Source organism: Caretta caretta, chromosome 1, assembly GCF_965140235.1.
Source record: "Caretta caretta isolate rCarCar2 chromosome 1, rCarCar1.hap1, whole genome shotgun sequence".
Lineage (NCBI taxonomy): Eukaryota > Metazoa > Chordata > Testudines > Cheloniidae > Caretta > Caretta caretta.
In genome coordinates, this window is record NC_134206.1 from 329,568,920 (window position 1) to 329,571,459 (window position 2,540).

Genomic DNA, 2,540 nt, shown 5'->3' on the forward strand with positions numbered 1-2,540 from the left:
ACGGTTCACCAACATCAACATGGGATGGCCAGGAAAGGTACATGACGCTGGCATCTTCAGGAACTCTGGTCTGTTTCAAAAGCTGCAGGAAGGGACTTTATTCCCAGACCAGAAAATAACTGTTGGGGATGTTGAAATGCCTATATGTATCCTTGGGGACCCAGCCTGCCCCTTAATGCCATGGCTCATGAAGCCGTACTCAGGCAGCCTGGACAGTAGTCAGGAGCTGTTCAACTACAGGCTGAGCAAGTGCAGAATGGTGGTAGAATGTGCATTTGGACGTTCAAAGGCGCGCTGGCGCAGTTTACTGACTCGCTTAGACCTCAGCGAAACCAATATTCCCACTGTTATTACTGCTTGCTGTGTGCTCCACAATATCTGTGAGAGTAAGGGGGAGACGTTTATGGCGGGGTGGGAGGTTGAGGCAAATCGCCTGGCTGCTGGTTACGTGCAGCCAGACACCAGGGCGGTTAGAAGAGCACAGGAGGGCGCGGTACGCATCAGAGAAGCTTTGAAAACCAGTTTCATGACTGGCCAGGCTACAGTGTGAAAGTGCTGTTTGTTTCTCCTTGATGAAACCCCCGCCCCTTGGTTCACTCTACTTCCCTGTAAGCTAACCACCCGCCCCTCCTCTCTTCAATCACCGCTTGCAGAGGCAATAAAGTCATTGTTGCTTCACATTCATGCATTCTTTATTCATTCATCACACAAATAGGGGGATGACTACCAAGGTAGCCCAGGAGGGGTGGTGGAGGAGGGAAGGAAAATGCCACACAGCACTTTAAGCACAGCACTTTAAAAGTTTACAACTTTAAAATTTATTGAATGACAGCCTTCTTTTTTATGGGCAATCCTCTCTGGTGGAGTGGCTGGTTGGCCGGAGGCCCCCCCACCGTGTTCTTGGGCGTCTGGGTGTGGAGGCTATGGAACTTGGGGAGGAGGGCGGTTGGTTACAGAGGGGCTGTAGTGGCAGTCTGTGCTCCAGCTGCCTTTGCTGCAGCTCAACCATACACTGGAGCATACTTGTTTGGTCCTCCAGCAGCCTCAGCATTGAATCCTGCCTCCTCTCATCATGCTGCCGCCACATTTGAGCTTCAGCCCTGTCTTCAGCCTGCCACTTACTCTCTTCAGCCCACCACTTACTCTCTTCAGCCCGCCACCTCTCCTTCCGGTCATTTTGTGCTTTCCTGCACTCTGACATTATTTGCCTCCACGCATTCGTCTGTGCTCTGTCAGTGTGGGAGGACAGCATGAGCTCGGAGAACATGTCATCGCGAGTGCGTTTTTTTTTCTTTCTAAGCTTCACTAGCCTCTGGGAAGGAGAAGATCCTGTGATCATTGAAACACATGCAGCTGGTGGAGAAAAAAAAAGGGACAGCGGTATTTAAAAAGACACATTTTATAAAACAGTGGTTACACTCTTTCAGGGTAAACCTTGCTGTTAACATTACATACATAGCACATGTGCTTTCGTTACAAGGTCGCATTCTGCCTCCCCCCACCGCGTGGCTACCCCCCTCAACCTTCCCCCCTCCCTGTGGCTAACAGCGGGGAACATTTCTGTTTAGCCACAGGCAAACAGCCCAGCAGGAATGGGCTCCTCTGAGAGTCCCCTGAAGAAAAGCACTCTGTTTCAACCAGGTGACCATGAATTATATCTCACTCTCCTGAGGATAACACAGAGAGATAAAGAACGGATGTTGTTTGAATGCCAGCGAACATATACTGCAATGCTTTGTTCTACAATGATTCCCGAGTACGTGTTACTGGCCTGGAGTGGTAAAGTGTCCTACCATGAAGGACGCAATAAGGCTGCCCTCCCCAGAAATCTTTTGCAAAGGCTTTGGGAGTACATCTAGGAGAACCGCGAATGCCAGGGCAAAGTAATCCTTTCACATGCTTGCTTTTGAACCATGTATAGTATTTTAAAAGGTACACTCACCAGAGCTCCCTTCTCCGCCTGCTGGGTCCAGGAGGCAGCCTTGGGTGGGTTCGAGGGGTACTGGCTCCAGGTCCAGGGTGAGAAACAGTTCCTGGCTGTCGGGAAAACCGGTTTCTCCGCTTGCTTGCTGTGAGCTATCTACAACCTCCTCATCATCATCTTCTTCTTCGTCCCCAAAACCTGCTTCCGTGTTGCCTCCATCTCCATTGAAGGAGTCAAACAACACGGCTGGGGTAGTGGTGGCTGAACCCCCTAAAATGGCATGCAGCTCATCATAGAAGCGGCATGTTTGGGGCTCTGACCCGGAGCGGCTGTTTGCCTCTCTGGTTTTCTGGTAGGCTTGCCTCAGCTCCTTCAGTTTCACGCGGCACTGCTTCGGGTCCCTGTTATGGCCTCTGTCCTTCATGCCCTGGGAGATTTTGACAAAGGTTTTGGCATTTCGAAAACTGGAACGGAGTTCTGATAGCACGGATTCCTCTCCCCAAACAGCGATCAGATCCCGTACCTCCCGTTCGGTCCATGCTGGAGCTCTTTTGCGATTCTGGGACTCCATCATGGTCACCTCTGCTGATGAGCTCTGCATGGTCACCTGCAGCTT

The 2,540-nt window shown here is 51.0% G+C and overlaps 1 protein-coding gene across 1 annotated transcript; it reads right to left on the reverse strand.

The window, feature by feature from the left end:
• Positions 1 to 780: 780 nt before the first annotated feature.
• On the reverse strand, positions 781 to 2,540 carry LOC142068320 (uncharacterized). Its single transcript, XM_048836411.2, has 2 exons — positions 1,943 to 2,540; positions 781 to 1,353 (listed from the first exon to the last, which is right to left on the reverse strand). Exons 1-2 carry the CDS (start codon positions 2,523 to 2,525, stop codon positions 842 to 844), a joined length of 1,095 nt encoding a protein of 364 aa, XP_048692368.2. The 5' UTR covers positions 2,526 to 2,540; the 3' UTR covers positions 781 to 841.